Source organism: Schistocerca americana, chromosome 6 (genome assembly GCF_021461395.2).
Source record: "Schistocerca americana isolate TAMUIC-IGC-003095 chromosome 6, iqSchAmer2.1, whole genome shotgun sequence".
NCBI lineage: Eukaryota > Metazoa > Arthropoda > Insecta > Orthoptera > Acrididae > Schistocerca > Schistocerca americana.
In genome coordinates, this window is record NC_060124.1 from 196,286,456 (window position 1) to 196,306,550 (window position 20,095).

General features: G+C 49.1%; 1 protein-coding gene across 1 annotated transcript in view; it reads left to right on the forward strand.

Annotated features, from left to right (window-relative positions):
• The window catches only part of LOC124619544 (inactive dipeptidyl peptidase 10-like), a 380,569-nt gene that overhangs the window by 201,329 nt on the left and 159,145 nt on the right, over positions 1 to 20,095 (forward strand). Inside the window, exon 6 of the mRNA XM_047146009.1 lies at positions 17,193 to 17,404. Coding sequence (XP_047001965.1) covers positions 17,193 to 17,404 — 212 coding nt within the window. The remainder of the gene's footprint in view (positions 1 to 17,192; positions 17,405 to 20,095) is intronic.

Sequence of the window (20,095 nt, forward strand, 5' to 3'; positions counted from 1 at the left end):
TTGTGGCGCTCACCTGCACGGCGCCAAACACGCATACGACCATCATTGGCACCAAGGCAGAAGCGACTCTCATCGCTGAAGACGACACGTCTCCATTCGTCCCTCCATTCACGCCTGTCGCGACACCACTGGAGGCGGGCTGCACGATGTTGGGGCGTGAGCGGAAGACGGCCTAACGGTGTGCGGGAACGTAGCCCAGCTTCATGGAGACGGTTGCGAATGGTCCTCGCCGATACCCCAGGAGCAACAGTGTCCCTAATTTGCTGGGAAGTGGCGGTGCGGTCCCCTACGGCACTGCGTAGGATCCTACGGTCTTGGCGTGCATCCGTGCGTCGCTGCGGTCCGGTCCCAGGTCGACGGGCACGTGCACCTTCCGCCGACCACTGGCGACAACATCGATGTACTGTGGAGACCTCACGCCCCACGTGTTGAGCAATTCGGCGGTACGTCCACCCGGCCTCCCGCGTGACCACTATACGCCCTCGCTCAAAGTCCGTCAACTGCACATACGGTTCACGTCCACGCTGTCGCGGCATGCTACCAGTGTTAAAGACTGCGATGGAGCTCCGTATGCCACGGCAAACTGGCTGACACTGACGGCGGCGGTGCACAAATGCTGCGCAGCTAGCGCCATTCGACGGCCAACACCGCGGTTCCTGGTGTGTCCGCTGTGCCGTGCGTGTGATCATTGCTTGTACAGCCCTCTCGCAGTGTCCGGAGCAAGTATGGTGGGTCTGACACACCGGTGTCAATGTGTTCTTTTTTCCATTTCCAGGAGTGTATAATCGACAAAATTCCGTGCACTTTCCCAGGGCTTAGGTGTAAACTGAGTAGCCTCACTACACCACGCAGTGAAACGCTATAAGATCAGACGTGATATACACCACTACCACTACTTGGTCGGTGAGAGGTCTATCCGGGAACTAACTAACCCTTTTCGTTGTGCAATAGGAACCATTTAAAACGAACAAGCACGCAACGCCACGCCAACTTTTAACAATTGATGTAATAATCATCGATGCTGTCGATTCTTCGCAATAGCGGCCGGCTGCTGCGCGTCGCTCAGGCGGCATCTCTGGACGCAGCGAGGGCGATGTGGTATATCGCTGCAGTCGCGCATGCTCGCCACCTGCTATTCCGTAGACGCTCTCATGTCACCTAGAACACAATTTGATTTTGGCTTTACCACATCATGCACGTATATTATCGTGACCACCAGGTGTTATCATTGATTTATCACGGAGGACGCTCAGCACCAGTAAGGACGAACGTGCCCCGTGCGTTTTGACACAGCACACGTGCAGGTGAAATATGTACGCAGATGCTTATCGCAACCTTTCTTTTTACTTGGGGTCCGGATCAGTTGTTACGACAGAAACGCAGTGGAGGGCTGTGTCTGAAAAATTCAGCGATGCGCCGCTGCTGGCCACGCGTCGCTCCTCATTAAGCGCCTGCCTGCACTCCACAGCAGACAGCGGACAGCCGGCTCACGGGCACACAGCCCGGGCCTGCTTTAATAATCCCCAGCTGCGCGCCGCGGACGCCGGCAGATTCTATAGGTAGCCAGCGCGCGCTACAGCCCCGCCAGCAACAGCACTCACGTTCGTCATTTTCTGGCTTCATACGAAAGTACGGCAACTGCAGCGGCGACCTATGTGCAAAAGAATTTCTTCTGAGAGATATGAAACGTCACATAACAAGTGTTTTAAAATGTTGTACATGGTTGGAGCAGCAACCGTAGGACGTAATTTTCGTGAAGAAATAATAAGCATCCAATCAGATGTTCATGGAAGCAAAATTTAGTCAAACTTACTGGGTTACAAGTTGTAGCGTCTAACAAACCTACCACAACAAAGGTCAAAAATTAATTACGATCGTAGTGTTGCTCACGCTGCTAAATATTGCATTTTCGGGCAACAACAAAGTTATACTATATGGCAGGTGTCATTAGAGCACAGTTAATAAAGTCATTTCTTGAAATAATGGATAAACTAGGCACTCATCTTTTCGTGTTTCCCACGATGGTCTCGTTGTGAACTCATGGCTCAATCGTCGAAAATCTAGTTAGTGATGATTCCAAGCTCGGATGCCTAGAGGTGTTATTCTGCGATATTCAAAAGTTTTATAGATGTGTTTCATAAATCATTCTTGAAGATTAAACTTTTGCAAGTTAGAACAATCGTGATGTAAAAAAGTAAATCAGCCCTCCGAATTTTAGTTACACTTCTTTCTTGTTACTTTTGTTGCAACATCACTTCACAATATAAAACATACTCGAAAATATCTTCCTCACTGTTAAAGTTCACATTTCATAAACTGACTACAATTTGAGTCTTTTCAACATGGCGACCAAGACTTGACTCTCTAATAACCGCTTACGCGCCCAAAAAATCAGAGTTACAAGTACGTCAAAGATCATAGTGACAAAAGAAAGAATATACATAAGAAGAATATCATTGCAATCTAAACATATCGATAGATCAAAGTACCTCTACATTAATGAAATCAAATCTGAATGTTGCCACAGAAATATGTTAACTGTTTCACAGAAAGACAGTAGAATATTGCTGGTATCGAGAGGTTGAGGTGAGGTGCCGTAATGGTTACGTAATTGAAGTACCATTACAAGCGGAAGTACCTTAAAAATAGCCCAAAGGTGTTAGTAAAATATAACATTTAACCTCCATAATATTAAAAACATGCCCAAGACGGTGGTCGTTATTGAGTAATACGTCACCAATATACAGCTCATTCGCTACCGTCGCGTGCGTAACGCTTGAGCTAAAGAAAACTTTTGGCGAGAGAGGGCACTAGTAGCATACGCGAGGATGATGTGCATTAGTGAATAAACGTTATAATGCTAAACTTTTTTGTATTATTAAATTATTACAACAAAAATCAGATCATTTTCAGCTATTAGAAACAATTATTGCAGCAAAAACAAATTACATACACAATGAGATAGTGTAAATACTATACAAGTTTTGTTCCCTTCTATTACACTACCACTAACTCATCCCTCCCGCCGATTTCTGAAAGAATCCAACTTCCACGTATAAAACAGCTGCAAACGTCTGATTAGTAACATGTTAAATATTTGGCGATAAGCGAGAAAAATCTTAGAAAAGATCTGAGAGTATTTAATGTTTGCTGGAAGTTGCTAAGTGCTCTCATTATCAAACATTGTGTGAGTATAGTCTGGGTAATTGGCGCTCCATTTTAAGCAAAAGGTATTTTCTCAAGCATTTCAACGTTTATGACGTCATTTCTCCTGAATTACGTGTCGTACAACTACATAATTTAGCAGGAGCATTCAGTAATACGTATGGGTACTGAAACGTCTGGCAGATTAAAAGTGTGTGCCGGACCGAAACTCGAACTCGGGACCTTTGCCTCTCGCGGGCAAGTGCTCTACCAACTGAACTACCCAAGCACGACTCACGCCCCGTCCTCACAGCTTTAATTCCGCCAGAACCTCGTCTCCTACGTTCCAAACTTCACAGAAGCTCTCCTGCGAACCTTGCAGAACCAGCACTCCTGGAAGAAAGGTTATTGCGGAGACATGGCTTCGTATCAGCGCACACTCCGCTGTAGAGTGAAAATTTCATTCTACGTATGGATACAGCCTGCGAAATGTGTTGCGGATAGTTAGTAGCAAAGATGAAATAAATTCAAACGTCATGCCTGTTGCTGAAGTTTTACTGCATGAACAGCGAAAATGTAGTTAGCAATTTTTTTTTTTCCTTCTTGGGGATGATGAGCAGGGGCTCAGAGTGAGTGTCGTAAGGGTTTCAAATTATTTGCGAAGTTTGCTGAAAGTTGATAGGTGCTCTCCTTCTCAAATACTGGATGAATATAGTCAGGGTAATTTACGCGCCGAGAGTTATGCTACCTCAGAAGATATACATAGGTTCTAACTTCAATACTCGTGGTACTGTATCAGACCTTTATCATAAGATTATACCTCTTAATGAATAAGTTACGACAGCACTTTAAATTTTTACGTGGCGTCAGTAACTGTGGTGTGCGTACTGCAAGACCTTCGGTACACACACCATCAGATTATTTGACTTGTCGCTGTAACGAAGTAGGCGAGGGTCTGCAATATGTCTCGTGGTCTTCTGCCGCTAGGTCAGACGATAGAAATGCCACTTGCACACTCAGAGTAGCAGATTGACGGTGACCAACTTTAAACAGAACTTGATTAATTTTCACACACATTTATTAAAAAAGTAACAAGCATAAACCATACATAACTTGATTCTGGATGCTATTTACAATTGACAATCTGAAGTTCCTTTGGTCTTGGTACGTTAATCTTATTCTCACATATCTATGATACTTGACAAAGTGTCTATACATTTCTCTTCATGGTTATGTACAGGAATATGGTAATCTTATTAGGCGCAGACTGAAACTTGACTACAGACTAATGCAGACTGACTAATCGTAATCGGAGGTCTGTACACTCGTTATAATACCTCGAGCGTTCAGGTATCACTGCGAGAGTGTGATCCGCGAGGAGAAAAGGTTATACGTTAGCAGCAGTCTCATTGGCTGCGTTACATATTAATACGCGGATCGGCGGAAGCAGAATTTGGTCCGTCTTTATGGCAGCGCCATCTTGTAGAGCGTAGACGGACGAGCGCTACGCCTGCGCTGTTGTGCTTAGCGGGGCGCGCTCTAGTGGGAAAGTTGTGTATGCGCTGACTACGTGCAACTATGTACACAACAGTAATATTATATGAAATACTGAAGATCAAATTTTTGTTGCCCCTGCAAGCTGTGAGATAGGCAACCTGCAACTTTTGAAGTGCACTGCGAACCTGGTTAGCGGTTTAGTGATACAGACTCTACTTAGATCTTTACAACAACAATTATGCAAAGAAGGGAAATCTGAAAAGTGAAAGGAATATACATGCACTACCACAAAAAGTATGTTTGAAAAGACGACATCGGTTTTGGTCCTATGTCGGCATATACCACCTGAGGTATAGTAGATGTACTGATAATGATTTCAACGTCGTCCGCCAACAGACAGCATATTGGCACAGCTACCAGAGCGCCATCTGTGTCGAACCACTAATAGGGAATGCTCACAGTGCGGTGCAAAAGTGTGAAACAGGTAGGCAACCATGCCGTGGAGACACACTAGTGCCTCCTACAGCCAGCTGAGCGAGTTTGGAAGGGGTCAGTCTGTGGCCTTCCGAGTGGCGGGATAGTCATTTCGGACGTACTGCATCGGTTGTGCAACGACGCCGGTATCAGTGGTCAAGTGAACATTCTAACGCGCGCAGACGAGGTTCTGGACGTCCACGTAGCACAGACTCCCGCCAGGATTGTCGTTTTATAAGTGCAGCATTGGCAGATCGTACATCTACCACAGACAGACCAGAGGGCTTGTGAGTCAGGACGTTTTAAGACGAACTGCTGCGAAGCAGTTATTTGCACTGGAACTACGGGTACAGAGACCTCTAGACCGTCTTCCAGTCACGCCACAGCATCAACGTGCACGACTCGACTTGTGCCGCCAGAGAGGGTCACTTGGAACTTGGAATGTCGCGCCGTGGTCTTGAGTGATGAAAGCAGATTCTGCCTGCGCGCAAGTAATGGTCGTTTGCGGGTCCTACATTGACCTGGTGCGCACTGTCTCGTAGAGTACACTCGTCCAAGACACACTGGCCCACCGAGGCCTTATGGTCTGGGGTGCGATAAGCTACAACTCTCGTTCACCTTAGGTGTATCTGGAGGGGAAGCTAACCAGCGTTAGATACGTGCAGAATGTCGTTAGACCCGTTCTTTGGCCGTTCTTGCAACAGGAGTGTTATGTGTTCTTCCAACAGGATAATGCTCGTCCACATACTGCACATGAACACAATGTGCCAATCTGTAACCATCAAAAAAAAACTCCTCGCGTGGTTTGGTTACTTTCTGACACTGTATCTCGAAAATGATATCACTGTCTCGATGAACCAGCACGCCGGAGCGTGTGCGTCGCCCATGCTTGTAATGAAAGCAACTGTGTTCGTTGTCTGTCGATCTTCTTCACTTGCAAATGTAGCGACTGCACCACTCGATAACGCGATGCCTCTATTGACCTGAAATAACCAAAAGTCCCTTGCGTGTTCGCGACAGACCCTTCAGTTTACGCAAACTTGCTGACTCTAGTTCTTATGTCCGGTTTGAGAACGGCTATTCAAACGTTAACAAGTAGTGTCTTGAATCATCATTCCATCACCCAAGCCGAGGCCACATTCTGAATTTTGCGAGGATATTGAGTTGTTAATTATTATTCCGTCGTCAAGGTGTCGCTACGTCGCGTATTCAACAACTGCACGACGTAACTCCAGAGATAACATACCCTTGAACAATGTTCAGAATGTGTCGTAATTTTGGTGTAAAGTTATTGCTGTTCACATTTAAATTATCACTAATTTACTGGGCGCTTTTATGTTATCAGAATAATTAGTTAATTTCAAGAATACACTTTAAATGTCCATGAAATGATGTAGGCGACATGGAGAGTTAAAGTTGAATTAAGGGGTATTGTTCTTCACAATTATTGTCTGTCCCTAAGCTGAGCGCACACACCGATATGTCATTTAGGGAATTATGTCCAGTAACATCAGTAATCCTGACTTTGACGATAACTTGTGACAATACGACGAATAATCTCTTCGTGATTGCCTTTAGTTGTGGCCTACTCAAGTCTAATAATCGAGTTATGTCGGCGATCAGTCTCTTACTGCGTCCTTTGAAGTTTGTGACTATTATTTTTTTTTCCTTTATTGTAAGTTTCATCACCTGATACAGGCGGGTTGTCAGCAGCATAGTACGCTGCTCTTCAGCCTTAAGCGGAACAATAACAAGACATATGGGCGATACAGACACTACAGTAAAAACGGCGGGCAAAAAAAAGGAGATTTAAAAAACAATAAACATGAAGCCGTTCACGCTGGACTCGAAAAAACAGGAAACACTTGGTGACATGGCGCACAGAACACGGATGACGGCGACGGCACACGTGAACAGTTGATGCGTGACGGTCACAGAACACTAAACACAAATCGAGGCACACACACGACACACAGATGGCGATGATCTCCGCCGCTGAGCGTGTACGAGTCCGGGGACCTGCCAAGAGAGGAGGTGGAGGAGGAGGAGGAAGGGGAGTGGGAGAGCGAGAGGCGAGAGCAGAGATGCCACGGGCAGGGGAGATAGGGGGGAGGGAGGAAGGGGGAGGGGAAGCCCGGGGGAAGAGGGGCGGAGGGAGGGGACGGGGGAAAAGGAAAGAGAAGGGATGGGAAGAGAAGGGAGGGAGGGTGCCTAAAGGAAAGGACACCGGAAGTGGGGGGGTGGGGCAGGGTCAAAGCTGATAGGAGGGGTAGATGGAGGGGAGGAGGACATCATCAGGGAGGGGGAGCTGGCGGAAGCCACCTTGGGAGAGGGTAAGGAGGGTGGAGAGATGGAGACCGGGTGGGACGTGCGAATACAGGCGCAGCAGCGGGCGGGGGTGGGAGAGGTTCGAGGAGATGAGCGGGTGAGGAGGATCGAGTTTGCGGGAGGTGTACAGAATCCGTATCCTTTCAAGGAAAAGGAGGAGGTGGGGGAAGGGGATGAGATTGTACAGGATCCGCGTGGGGGAGGGGAGACGGATGCGATAGGCGAGGCGGAGAGCATGACGTTCAAGGATTTGGAGGGATTTATAAAAGGTAGGGGGGCGGAGATCCAAGCCGGATGGGCATAACAAAGGATAGGGCGGATGAGGGACTTATAGGTGTGAAGGATGGTGGAGGGGTCCAGACCCCACGTACGGCCAGAGAGGAGCTTGAGGGGACTGAGTCGGGAGCGTGCCTTGGCTTCGATTGTCTGGAGGTGGGGAGTCCAGGAGAGGCGACGGTCGAGGGTGACGCCAAGGTACTTAAGGGTGGGAGTGAGGGCGATAGGACGGCCATAGATGGTGAGATAGAAATCAAGGAGGCAGAAGGAAGGGGTGGTTTTGCCTACAATGATCGCCTGGGTTTTGGAGGGATTGACCTTGAGCAACCACTGGTTGCACCAAGCAGTGAACCGGTCAAGATGGGATTGGAGGTGTTGGGAGCACTGTAGGGTGGGGGCAAGGGCAAGGAAGGCGGTGTCATCGGCAAACTGGAGAAGGTGGACGGGGGCTGACGGCGGCGGCATGTCCGCCGTGTACAAAAGGTACAGAATGGGGGAGAGGACGGAGCCTTGGGGCACACCGGCAGAGGGGAAAAAGGTGTAGGAATCTGTGTTATGGATGGTGACATAGCAAGCATGGCGGGAGAGAAAAAGGAGCCGATCCGACGGACGTAGTTAATGGGAAGGGCGAAGGTTTGGAGCTTGAAGAGGGGACCGGAATGCCATACGCGGTCATATGCACGTTCGAGGTCCAGGGAGAGAAAGATTGCGGAGCGACGGGAATTAAGCTGTTCAGAAAGGAGATGAGTGAGGTGAAGGAGAAGGTCGTCGGAAGAGAAGGACGGCCGAAAGCCACACTGGGTAACGGGGAAGGAGGCGGTGCTGGCGGAGATGCTGGTGGATGCATCGGGTGAGGATAGATTCCAGGACCTTGCTGAAGACCGAGGTAAGGCTGATGGGACGGTAGGAGGAGACGGCGGACGGCGGTTTGCCAGGTTTAAGGAACATGAGGATACGAGAGGTTTTCCACAGGTCGGGGTAGTAACCGGTGGACTGGACTACATTGTAGAGCCTGGCCAGGGTGGAGAGGAAAGAGACAGGAGCTTCACGAAGGTGACGGTAGGTGACACGATCGTGACCAGGAGCGGTGTTGCGTTTTGTGCGGAGTGTAGCAATAAGATCCTGTGTAGTGATAGGGGCATTGAGTTCCGTGTGTGCAATGTTGTCCAAGTACTGGAAACCAGGAGCGAGGGGAGGGACGGAGGTGTCAGTTCGATCGCGGATATCCGGGAAGAGGGAGTAATCGAACTGGGGATCATCGGGGATGGAAAATACATCGGAGAGGTAGGAGGCAAAGTGATTGGCCTTACTGAGGGTGTCAGGGAAAGGGTGAACATCATGGAGAAGAGGATAATAGGGGGAGGGTTTAGTTCCGGTAAGGCGATGGAAGGCCGACCAGATCTTGGACGAGTTGATTGGTAGGGTAGCATTTAAACGGGTGCATGTCTGTCGCCAGTCCCAGCGTTTCTTAGCCGCGAGCAAAAGACGAATGTGTCGCTGGAGTTGCCGGTGGCGTCGTAGTGTGTCCGGGTCACACGTGCGGAGGAAGGCACGTTAGAGACGACGGGATTCACGGAGGAGGAGAACAGCCTGTGGGGGTAAGGTAGGACGGTGGGGGTGGATGACGACAGTAGGGACGTGGGTCTCCACGGCCTCAGACATGGTCTGCTGGAGAAAGGAGGCGGCATGGGTGACATCGTCAGGGTGGTGGTAGGTGAGAGGGTGGCTATCGACCTGGGTGGAAAGGGTATACCGGTAGGCATTCCAGTCGGCTAGGGAATAGTCGTGGACATACTTAGGGGGAGGGTCAGTACGAGGGTCGGGGCGAGGGCGACGACCGTCTGAAACAGTGAGGAGGACAGGGAGATGGTCGCTACCAACTGGCTGCAGGACATCCACCGTCATGCGGCCAAGGAGGTTGGGGGAGGAGAGGATAACATCAGGAGTGGAGTTGGATTTGGGACGGGTGTGCTGGGGGATGGGAATGAGGTCACCTTGAAAGGAGGAGAGGAACCGATGCCACCGCCGTAACTGGGCGGCGGAACGACTATGGATGTTGAGGTCGGCGGCGATCACGTAGGAGGAGAAGGTACGGTCAATGTGGGAGAGGAAGTCGAAGGGAATAGGGGCGTTAGGGCGGACATAGATGGTGACACAGGTAATGGTAAGGCCAGGGAAGAAGAGACTAAGGATCAGGTGTTCGGTGGGGTCGGGAAGGAGAGGTTGGAGCCGAACGGGGATCTGGCGATGGTGCCCAATGGCAACTCCGCCACGCGCAATTGGGAGGGGATTATCGGAGCGGTGGAGGAGGTAGGGCGAAGTGTGGATGGTGTGGTGGGGTTGGAGGAAGGTTTCATTTAGGAGGAAGGCGTCCACGCGGTGGGTGGCAAGGGTATGGAGAAAGAGGTTCTTGTTGGCGGGAAGGGAGCGGATGTTGTTGAAAAGGATACGTTGCTGTCGCGCCATGACAGGGATTTAAACGAGGGTGTCAAGACGGGAGAAGGTGAAATGGGCCTGGTTGTTAGAGTAGGTGGCGTACATTTTGAGGTGGAAAACGGATCGGGCGGCGAGGGAGATCTGTTGGAGGGTGTGTGGGCGCTGAAAAGGATGTACATTCTGCAGGACAATGGTGAGGAATCGGATGATGTCCTCAGCGGTAGGGGGTGGGCGAAGGGAGTTGCCGGGAGGGGTGGGGGCGTCCAGAGGGCGGACAGGAACGGTGAGTTCAGGAGTGGTAGGGGGGGTCGGGCCTTACACTTCTTGGAGTAGGTGGGATGAGGGAGGTTACAGGTATTACAGGAGGGGGGGGGGGACTGGAGATTGGGGCACTGCCGTAAAAAGTGGGCTTGCCTACAGTGCGGGCAGGTGGGGGCCTCGCGGCACTCAGATGTTGGGTGCACATTATATCGCAAGCACCTTTGGCAGCGGAGGGATTGAGGAGGGGAACGGGAGGGGTCAACTTTATAACGCTGGTTAAAAAGGAGGGCACCCTCCTTCAGGAGACGGTCTATGGAGGGGGCGTGCAGTGATGCGGGTGGGGCCGGCAGCATTATGGATCCGGCGAACCGCACGCACCTCCAGATGGGGATGGGCCTGAAGCTCCGCCAACACCTCCTCCTCCGTGGTCACTGGACTGAGCCGAGTGATCACGGCGGTGAGGGTCGGTGGGCGAAGCGGAGGTTGCGATTGGCGGGAGGGAGGTGGCGAGGGAGCAGGGGTGAGAGAGGCATGAGGGCCAAAGCAGGTGATAGGGATGCGGGAAAGGAGGTCCGTGTGGAGGGTAGAGCTGGGGGAGGAGATGAGTACCGAATCACGGCGAGGAGTGAGGAGGGAGATGGGGGCACCAGGACAATTCTGGCGAAGGAAGAGGGTGAGGTTCCGGGCTTCAAGGAGGGAGGGATCCGGATGGGAGAGGAGGTAGCGGTAGGAGGAGGGGGTAGAGGAGGAGGAGGAGGGGGCAGGGACGGGCGGGGAGACATCCATGGCATCAGGGGTGGGGGAAGGGGGACGAGGCGGAGCCTTTTTTGGAGCAGACGAGACAGGAGTGCCACTGGGGCGCTTGACGGCGGCGGAGGAGGTGTGGGGGATGGGAACAACTGGAATGTGGCGGGGAGTGGCAGGTCCCGGGGCTGGAGTCGGCGCCGGAGATGGTGACGGTGACAGTGAAGGCGAAGGCGACGGCGACGATGACGATGATGGTGGCAGTGGCGGCGGTGATGGCGAAGGTGACGGGGAGAGCTGGGCGTGGGCAGTGGCCCGACGGGCCACCACCCGAGCCGGAGCTGCAGTGACAGGCTGGGGGAGCGGGGGGAAAGGATCAGAACGAGAGGAGCGAAAGGAAGAAGCGGGAGAGGGGGCGACAAAGAGAGAGGGTGAAGGGAGAGTGAGGAGAGGTGGGATGGAAGGAGGGGGGTGGGACTGGGCACACCAAGTTATAGTGGTGGAGGCGGCGGAAGGGGATGCATAGACGATGGCGGTGGTGGTAGTAGTGACGGTGGTGGTGGGGGCGGACATGACGACAGGAAGAAAAAACGCATTGCACGAAAAGGAAAGGACACAAACTGGGAACAGGCGAAGACGCAGACGGACGAAGACCAGGGTCGGACGACCAGGGCGGACGGCGACGGCGACGGCGGCGGCGAGCACCGGCTGGCGGCGGCGGCGGCGGCGGCGAGCACCGGCTGGCGGCGGCGGTGGCGGCGGCGAGCACCGGCTGGCTGCGACGGCGGCGGCGAACAGACGGACGGACAGCAGGCGGCGGCGGCGGCGAACAGACGGACGGACGAACGGGCAGCAGGCAGCAGCGGAGACGGACAGCGAGCAGGCAGGCAGGCGGACGGACGGACGGACGGACGGACGAACGAACAGCTACAACAGTAAGCGGCGGGCAGACGGGCAGACAGACAGACAGACGGACACAATCTTCGAAAGCGGAGATTCCAACCTGAGAGTAGCCCAGGCTTTGAAATCTGGCGCCTTCGAATGAGGGGATCCAACCCTCTGATCGTGTGACTATTAAGTACCACGAAGGCTAAGTCCCATCACAAATCAGTAATCACACGATTCACTTTTCAGTCACATACATCAAAACTCGTTATTTGTCTAGTGGTAAAGAAGATCCTACTTTAGTCCGACTTCTGACTGATACTTCCAGTCTACAGGGTGGTCCATTGATAGTTACCGGGCCATATATCTCACGAAATAAGCATCAAACGAAAAAACTACAAAGAACGAAACTTGTCTAGCTTGAAGGGGGAAACCAGATGGCGCTATGGTTGGCTCGCTAGATGGCGCTGCCATAGGTCAAACGGATATCAACTGCGTTTTTTTAAATAGGAACCCCATTTTTATTACATATTCGCGTAGGACGTAAGGAAATATGAATGTTTGAGTTGGACCACTTTTTTCGCTTTGTGATAGATGGCGCTGTAATAGTCACAAACGCATAAGTACGTGGTATCACGTAACATTCCGCCAGTGCGGACGGTATTTGCTTCGTGATACATTACCCGTGTTAAAATGGACCGTTTACCAATTGCGGAAAAGGTCGATATCGTGTTGATGTATGGCTATTGTGATCAAAATGCCCAACGGGCGTGTGCTGTGTATGCTGCTCGGTATCCTGGACGACATCATCCAAGTGTCCGGACCGTTTGCCAGATAGTTACGTTGTTTAAGGAAACAGGAAGTGTTCAGCCACATGTGAAACGTCAACCACGACCTGCAACAAATGATGATGCCCAAGTAGGTGTTTCAGCTGCTGTCGCGGCTAATCCGCACATCAGTAGCAGACAAACTGCGCGAGAATCGGGAATCTCAAAAACTTCGGTGTTGAGAATGCTACATCAACATCGATTGCACCCGTACCAAATTTCTATGCACCAGGAATTGCATGGCCACGACTTTGAACGTCGTCTACAGTTCTGCCACGGGGCACAAGAGAAATTACGGGACGATGACAGATTTTTTGCACGCGTTCTATTTAGAGGCGAAGCGTCATTCACCAACAGCGCTAACGTAAACCAGCATAATATGCACTATTGGGCAACGGAAAATCCACGATGGCTGCGACAAGTGGAACATCAGCGACCTTAGCGGGTTAATGTATGGTGCGGCATTATGGAAGGAAGGATAATTGGCCCCCTTTTATCGATGGCAATCTAAATGGTGAAATGTATGCTGATTTGCTACGTGGCGTTCTACCGATGTTACTAAAAGATGTTTCACTGCATGACAGAATGGCAATGTACTTCCTACATGATGGATGTCCGGCACATAACTCGCGCGCGTTTGAAGCGGTATTGAATAGCATATTTCATGACAGGTGGATTGGTCGTCGAAGCCCACACGTTCACCGGATCTAACGTCCCCGGATTTCTATCTGTGGGGAAAGTTGAAGGATATTTGCTATCGTGATCCACCGACAACACCTGACAACATGCGTCAGTGCATTGTCAATGCATGTGCGAACATTACGGAAGGCGAACTACTCGCTGTTGAAAGGAATGTCGTTACACGTATTGCCAAATGCATTGAGGTTGACGGACATCATTTTGAGCATTTATTGCATTAATGTGGTATTTACAGGTAATCACGCTGTAACAGCATGCGCTCTCAGAAATGATATGTTCACAAAGGTACATATATCACATTGGAACAACCGAAATAAAATGTTCAAACGTACCTACGTTCTATATTATAATTTAAAAAACCTACCTGTTACCAACGGTTCGTCTAAAATTGTGAGCCATATGTTTGTGACTATTACAGCGCCATCTGTCACAAAGCGAAAAAAGTGGTCCAACTAAAACATTCATATTTCTTTAGGAACTACACGAATATGTAATAAAAAATGGGGGTTCCTATTTAAAGAAACGCAGTTGATATCCGTTTGACCTATGGCAGCGCCGTCTAGCGGGCCAAGCATAGCGCGATCTGGTTTCCCCCTTCAAGCTTATTTCGTGAGATATTTGGTCCGGTCACGATCAATGGACCACCTTGTATATCGTAAAACTTTAAACTTCAAGTCAGTTTTAAAACAATCTAGCAGCGCTTAACATGCGTACTACTGTTCCAGAGTAGAAGAGAGAAATGATGTTAACATCTCCATTACTGACAAGGGAATCTCCCCATCGCACCCCCCTCAGATTTCATTATAAGTTGGCACAGTGGATAGGCCTTGAAAAACTGAACACAGATCAATTGATAAAACAAGAAGTTGTGTGGAACTATCAAAAAAATAAGCAAAATATACAAACTGAGTAGACCATGCTCAACATAGGCAACATCAAGAAGAGTGTAAGCTCAGGAGCTCCGTGGTCCCGTGGTTAGCGTGAGCAGCTACGGAACGAGAGGTCCTTGGTTCAAGTCTTCTCTCGAGAGAAAAGTTTACTTATTTTCGCAAAGTTATGATCTTTACGTTCGTTCATTGACGTCTCTGTTCATTATAATAAGTTTAGTGTCTGTGTTTTGCGACCGCACCGCAAAACCGTGCGTTTAGTAGACGAAAGGACGTGCCTCTCCAAAGGTAACCGAAAACATTTGATCGCAAGGTCATACGTCAACCGAATCCTCCACAGGAAAACACGTCTGATATATTCTATACGACACTGGTGACGGCATGTGCGTCACATGACAGGAATATGTTGTCGACCCACCTAACTTGTACACTTGGCGAATGGGTAAAAAGATTCTTCCACCTTGCCCGATTTAGGTTTTCTTGTGGATGTGATAATCACTCCCAAGAAAGTGATGAAAACGTAAGAGTTTGTCATATAAAGTGCAACAAATGAATGCAACAGTTTCACAGTCGCACAGTTTTCCCCGTGCTCTGTCAAAACATATGTTTTTAACGTTTTCAAATTTTTCCGCGTGCCGACGGACGGACAGATAATAATTGCCTGAAAATAGAAACTTAAACTCTTCACGCGAGGGATGACTTGAACCAAGTACCTCTCGTTCCGCACCTGCTCACGCTAACCACGGGACCACGGCGCTCGTGAGCTCACACTCTCCTTGATGTTGCCTATGTTGCGCATGGACTACTCAGTTTGTATATTTTGTTTATTTTTTTCGTAGTTCCACACAACTTCTTCCTGTTTTCTCGACTGATCTGTGTTCAGTTTTTCAAGGCCTATCCACTGTTCCAACTTATAACTATATCTGAGGGGGGTACTATGGGGAGGTTCCCTTGTGAGTTACAGTGTAGTCACGGCGAACTTACAGCTCGATGCGGGTATAGCTCTCTTCTAGGATAAATGTTATCTTTAGTCGATTTATGGTCTGGGCTTTAACCTCCGTAAAAAATAAATTTTGTATCACATGGTATTCTTTCATTCAGTCATTTCTTTATGATAAGCATTAGTATTTATATAACATCCCTGTTAATCAAACTGACAAGAGTGTAAATTTTGTTGTCAGAGCTGCCGTCACTCCCAGGATGACTTATTTTGCTATTTCCTTTGTAACAAAAACAATGGTTATTATGTGTTCTATATTTGGGGTGTTACATGATGTAGATGTATACTACTGGCCATTAAAATTGCTACACCACGTAGATGACGCGCTACAGACGCGAAATTAGACCGGCAGGCATAAGATGCTGTGATATGCAAATGATTAGCTTTTCAGAGCATTCACACAAGGTTGGCGCCGGTGGCGACACCTACAGCATTCTGACATGAGGAAAGTTTCCAACCGATTTCTCATACACAAACAGCAGTTGACCGGCGTTGCCTGGTGAAACGTTGTTGTGATGCCTCGTGTAAGGAGAGGAGATGCGTACCATCACGTTTCCGACTTTGATAAAGGTCGGATTGTAGCCTATCGCGATTGCGGTTTATCGTATCGCGACATTGCTGTTCGCGTTGGTCGAGATCCAATGACTGTTAGCAGAATATGAAATCGGTAGGTTCAGGAGGGTAATACGGAACACCGTGCTGGATAGCAACGGCCTCGTATCACTAGCAGTCGAGATGACACGCCTCTTATCCGCATGGCTGTAACGGATCGTGCAGTCTCGTCTCGATCCCTGAGTCAACAGATTGGGACGTTTACAAGAAAACAACCATCTGCACGAACAGTTCGACGACATTTGCAGCAGCATGGACTGTCACCTCGGAGACCATGGCTGCAGTTACCCTTGACGCTGCATCACAAACAGGAGCACCTGCCATGGTGTACTCAACGACGAACCTGGGTGCACGAATGCCAAAACGTCATTTTTTCGGATGATTCCAGGTTCTGTTTACAGCATCATGATGGTCGCATCCGAGTTTGGTGACATCGCGGTGAACGCACATTGGAAGCGTGTATTCGTCATCGCCATATTGGCGTATCACCGGGCGTGATGGTATGGGGTGCCATTGGTGACACGTCTCGGTCACCTCTTGCTCGCATGACGGAGCTTTGAACAGTGGACGTTACATTTCAGATGTGTTACGACCCGTGACTCTACCGATCCCTGCGAAACCCTGCATTTCAGCAGGATAATGCACGACCGCATGTTGCAGGTCGTGTACGGGCCTTTCTGGATACAGAAAATGTTCGACTGCTGCCCTGGCCAGCACATTCTCCAGATCTCTCACCAATTGAAAACGTCTGGTCAATGGTGGCGGAGCAACTGGCTCGTCACAATACGCCGGTCACTACTCTTGATGAACTGTGGTACCGTGTTGAAGCTGCATGGGCAGCTGTGCCTGTACACGCCATCCGAGCTCTGTTTGACTCAATGCCCAGGCGTATCGAGGCCGTTATTACGGCCAGAGGTGGTTGTTCTGGGGACTGATTTCTCGGGATCTGTGCACCCAAATTGCGTGAAAATGTAATCACATGTCAGTTCTAGTATAATATGTTTGTCCAATGAATACCCGTTTATTATCTGTATTTCTTGTTGGTGTAGCAATTTTAATGGCCAGTAGTGTAGATGGGGGTGTACCAGGGCGGACAGTGGGTGGAGCTGCGCGCTGTTGCAGGACCAAGTACCCGCTGTCGCCGGCAGGGCTGGACGGGTCGGTGCCTCGGCTGCAGCTGGCCGTGTGGGCACCCGCCGGCTCGCGGCTCGCCTTCGTGCACGACAACGACCTCTACTACTGCGACGACCCCCGGCGCCGGCCGCCCCTCCGGCTCACCACGACCGGCGTGCCCGGCGTCCTCTTCAACGGCGTGCCCGACTGGCTGTACGAGGGTGAGCACGCTCGCCCACTATAGTTCAAGTCTTTTATCTTGGCGGTTCGCGCATGCCCGCCAAGACGCGGGAGATTGCTGCGTTGCCAGTTGCAAACGACGCACGCGCCAAGAGAAGCAGCGCCATAGTATAGTTCGCAAATTTAAGTTTAGGGAGGAGCGCGCAGTTTATGAAGTAAAGCCACCACGGGCGCATCAACCCTTTCGCTGCTACAGAGACGTGCTCCCCGCATTCCGCGCTGTGCGCGATTTTGTCATCACTGCACTGCTCGCCTGTGCTGACACGTGGTGTTCCGACTGCTTTGACACACTTATCATTCGATTTCACAAGAACTATTTGGCACAAAAATTTGATTTTTACACGTCTTCTTGACTGATACCTTCCCCCCATAAATGACTTAATTTTGTTTCGATGTTTAACACAGTTATTGTGCAGCATTAAATGTAGTAAACCATGGCACGAAATTTTGAAGAGTTCGCAGTCCATAGCGTATACTTTCCGTATGGTCGATTTTAGTTGCCACAATGTCGAGAATGAAATGTGGAGAAGATACCTAAATTTCATATAAAATTTACTTTATAACAATATCTCATTTAATTTAAGTACCAGATAGGTGTCGTATGTAATATTGAGAAATATTCCGTCTTTCGCGACTGTAATAAAAGTTTTATTTATACCAGAGTCATTTCGCTTTTTTCTAAAAAGTTCTACCGAGCGAGGTGGCGCAGTGGTTAAACACTGGACTCGCATTCGGTAGGACGACAGTTCAATCCCGCGTCTGGCCCTCCTGATTTAAGTTTTCCGTGATTTCCCTAAATCGCTCCAGGCAAATGCCGGGATGGTTCCTTTCAAAGGGCACTGCCGACTTCCTTCCCCGTCCTTCCCTAATCCGATGAGACCGATGACCTCGCTGTCTTGTCTCCTTCCCCAAAACGTCCCATCCCATCCCATCCCTAAAAAGTTCTGATTAAAACAAAGTTGGCGAAGTACACAAAACTGAATTCTGGACGTACTAAAACATAGAAACTAAAATATATTGTCAGTGAGGCGCAGTGCGCAAACAATTTGTGTTTGTCACAACGGACAGCAAATACTTGCCAAAACATAGATCAATCGACGAAAACATTGAATATGATGATGTTGCCAAAGCAGCGAAGCAAAGAATTGCGTCAGACAGTCAAGTAGCTCGGCAACGTACGAGCCGAAATTCTGCTCTAAATAATACTTTTAATACTGTCCCAAAAGAATATATGTCAATACGAATAGTAAAACAGCGACTGCGGAAGAGAAGATAAACAAACACAACAGATAACATGAATATTCTATGTGTACTTTTTCATTCTTTTCAATTGCTGTGAAAAGAAATATTGGAGGACAAAATTAGAAAAACCGAAAACTTATTATGATTATAATGAAGAGAAAAAGCACTAGATATTTCAAAAAATTACATTCAAACGAATAAAACTCATGAAGTAAGACACTTCGACATATTTTTTTTTTTTTTTAATAAAGAAAATATTAAGCTCCGAAGTCGGAGTTAGGGGACCTATAAACAACAGCAATTAGAAGTTTAGTTTCACTAAATTCAACTAATGCTGCACAACTTTCAAATATCTGTTCAGTGCAGTGTCGTGATACGTCTATGGACTCAAATGAAATACTGTTTTTTTACGTACAGAGCCACTCCCCCACCCCGCAAGGAACTCCTTGAGAAACAGCCAGCTAATCTGTAGCCTGGTAAAGGAAGCCTCTGTATTATCAAATTATTTAAGTGGTGTTCTGATATACCAATAATTTCAGAGTTAACACCTATTAGCAGTTCACTAACTTTATCTCTAATACCTCTTATATTTTGATGAAATATGCTAATTCCTTCTCTACTTGGAAACATTACATCCTCTGGAGGTGCGCCCTTAGTTAGAGGCACTTCCTTTAAGCAGGTATACCTATCAGCTGACTTCAGTCTAAAAAAGGTGCAGCTCTAGCACCAACTACTATAGGAATTTTTCCATGAGTGATACCACTACCACCGCCACCACGCACTACACTGTCACCTATAAGCTTAGCCAGCCTCCCCTTCCCATACCCATTGAGGTGCAGGCCATGCCTGGTGAAACTCCATCTACTGATAGATCCAACTGGCACCACTGAGATGTGATCCATGCCCTCCGCCATCAGTGCCCTCCCCAGCCCCACATTAGCGCGCCTAACAGCCGCATTAAGGTGAGGCCGATCATGACGCTGAAACAGTTGCACGAAATGCACAGTAGTACCACCAGTTTGAGTAGCTATCTTAACCAAGTCACCACTGAAATCATATTCCCCGTCCCTATCGAGACTGTTCCCTGCTCCACCCACTATCACTACCTGATCCTCTTTCGTAAAATTCTTACATAACTCCCCTATGCTTTCAGTCACCTGAGCCAACCCTGCACTAGGCTTCACAATGCTGGTGACCTGGTACTCACTCCCCAACACTTCCTGCAACTGCTGGCCCACACCTCTACCGTGGGAACTACCTAGCAGCAGAACCTTCTTTCTGCTAGACTTTGCAGCTAACCTAGGACTCCTAATTGCTGAGGACTGCTGCAAGTTACCTACATCTACGGCTACACGAGGCTCCTCTCCACTCAACTCTGACAGTTGGTCGTATCTATTGCATGTATGCAAAGTAAAACTGTCTGAGTACTC